The sequence below is a fragment of the Pyrgilauda ruficollis genome, unplaced genomic scaffold (assembly GCF_017590135.1).
Source record: "Pyrgilauda ruficollis isolate IOZ18807 unplaced genomic scaffold, ASM1759013v1 scaffold1007, whole genome shotgun sequence".
Taxonomy (NCBI): domain Eukaryota; kingdom Metazoa; phylum Chordata; class Aves; order Passeriformes; family Passeridae; genus Pyrgilauda; species Pyrgilauda ruficollis.
Genome location: NW_024508180.1, coordinates 1 through 1,993, shown reverse-complemented (window position 1 = coordinate 1,993; position 1,993 = coordinate 1). Strand labels below are relative to the sequence as shown.

The 1,993-nt window shown below is 61.5% G+C and overlaps 1 protein-coding gene across 1 annotated transcript in view; it reads right to left on the bottom strand.

Annotated features, from left to right (window-relative positions):
- The window catches only part of LOC121354054 (ryanodine receptor 1-like), a gene marked incomplete at both ends in the record, with an annotated part of 10,067 nt that extends 8,151 nt beyond the window's left edge, over positions 1-1,916 (bottom strand). Inside the window, 5 exons of the mRNA XM_041468392.1 lie at positions 429-515; positions 608-773; positions 1,452-1,612; positions 1,703-1,753; positions 1,866-1,916. Coding sequence (XP_041324326.1) covers positions 429-515; positions 608-773; positions 1,452-1,612; positions 1,703-1,753; positions 1,866-1,916 — 516 coding nt within the window. The remainder of the gene's footprint in view (positions 1-428; positions 516-607; positions 774-1,451; positions 1,613-1,702; positions 1,754-1,865) is intronic.
- Between the last annotated feature and the right edge of the window lie 77 nt (positions 1,917-1,993).

Genomic DNA, 1,993 nt, shown 5'->3' with positions numbered 1-1,993 from the left:
AGGCCCGGGGGTTTGGGGGGTTTTGGGGGGGCGGGGGGGGGAGTTTGGGGTGTGGGTGGGGGGTTTTGGGGGCTCTCAGGGGTCCTGGTGGTATTTATGATGATCTGAGGGTTTGGGGGATTTTAGGGGGGGGTCTCAAGGGTCTGTACCACGGTGGTATTCAAGATGATCTGGAGGTTTTGGGGCAGTCTCGGGGGTCTCATACCGTGGTGGTGGTGTTCATGGTGACCTCGGGATTTTGGGGGGTTTTGGGGGGTCTCAGGGGTTCTGTGTGTGGTGGTGGTCATGATGACCTGGGGATTTTGGGGGGTTTTGGGGGGTCTCAGGGGTTCTGTATGTGGTGGTGTTCATGGTGACCTGGGGATTTTGGGGGGTTTTGGGGGGGTCTCATACCCCACCACCCACCTGGTGGGGGTCCCAGTCCTCACCTTGAGCTTGCCCAGCTCGAACTGGAGCACATTTTGGGTGGTGGGCTGCACGAACACCGCCGGGAACAGTTTGGTGTTGGGCTCCACCTGCGGGGACAGCGCTGCTGTGAGACCCCCGGGGTGGGCTTGGGACCCCCAAACCTCACCTGGGCGGGGTCAGGGGAGGGGTCTCAGCCCACCTGGAAGAAGGTGTTGATCTCTTTGCCGTTGGCTGTGAAGGTCATGAGCCCCGTGGCCAGGTCCACCAGGCAGCCGATGACCAGGTCGGTGTGGGACACCCTGGCCTGCTGGGTGGGGGTCGCAAACTCCCCCCCCCACACCATGTAGCAGTTGCTGCGCTTGATGCTGGGGGGGAAAAAGGGGGTGAGACCCCCAAAACACCCCCAAAATACCCCCAGATCATGGGGCAGTTTCTGTACTTGATGCTGGGGGGGAAAAAGGGGGTGAGACCCCCAAAACACCCCCAAAATACCCCCAGATCATGGGGCAGTTTCTGCGCTTGATGCTGGGGGAGAAAAAGGGGGTGAGACCCCCAAAACCCCCCCAAAATCCCCCCAGACCATGGGGCAGTTGCCCTGTTTGGGATCTCTTTGGGGTCCCTTTGGGTTTCCCTTTAGGAGTCCCTTTGGGATCTCTTTGGGGTCCCTTTTGGGGTCTCTTTGGGGTCCCTCTGGGATCCCATTTAGGAGTCCCTTTGGGATCTCTTTGGGGTCTCTTTGGGGTCCCTTTTGGGGTGTCTTTGAGGTCCCTCTGGGGTCCCATTTATGGGTCCCTTTTGGGGCTCCTCTGGGGTCCCTCTGGGATCCCGTTTAGGAGTCCCTTTGGGATCTCTTTGGGGTCCCATTTATGGGTCCCTTTTGGGGTCTCTTTCGGGTCCCTTTTGGGATCTCTTTGGAGTCCCTTTTGGGGTCCCTTTGGGATCTCTTTGGAGTCCCTTTGGGATCTCTTTGAGGTCTCTTTGGGGTCCCTTTGGGATCTCTCTGGGGTCCCTTTGGGGGTCCCTCTGGGGTCCCCGTGGGGTACCTGTCGTGCACGTTGCCGCGGTCGTCGCCCATGGTGACGGTGACGCTGCGCACGCGGCTCAGCTCGAAGTCGGGGTCGTGCTGGTGGAAGTGGGGGGTGACCCAGCCCACCCAGGCACTGCCCGGCTCCTGCCCCGCAAACAGCCGCACCGAGTAGTAGTACTGGGGACAAGGGACATGGGGACAGTGTCAGGGACAGTGTAGGGACACAGGGACAGGGACACGGGGACAGGGACAGGTGACCCAGCCCACCCAGGCACTGCCCGGCTCCTGCCCCGCGAACAGCCGCACCGAGTAGTAGTACTGGGGACAAGGGACAGTGTCAGTGACACGGGGACAGGGGACAGGGTCAGGGGACACAGGGACAGGGTCAGGGGACAGGGACATGGGGACAGGGACAGGTGACCCAGCCCACCCAGGCACTGCCCGGCTCCTGCCCGGCGAACAGCCGCACCGAGTAGTAGTACTGGGGACAAGGGACAGTGTCAGTGACAAGGGACAGCGTCAGGGACAGCCACAGGGTCAGGGGACACAGGGACAGGG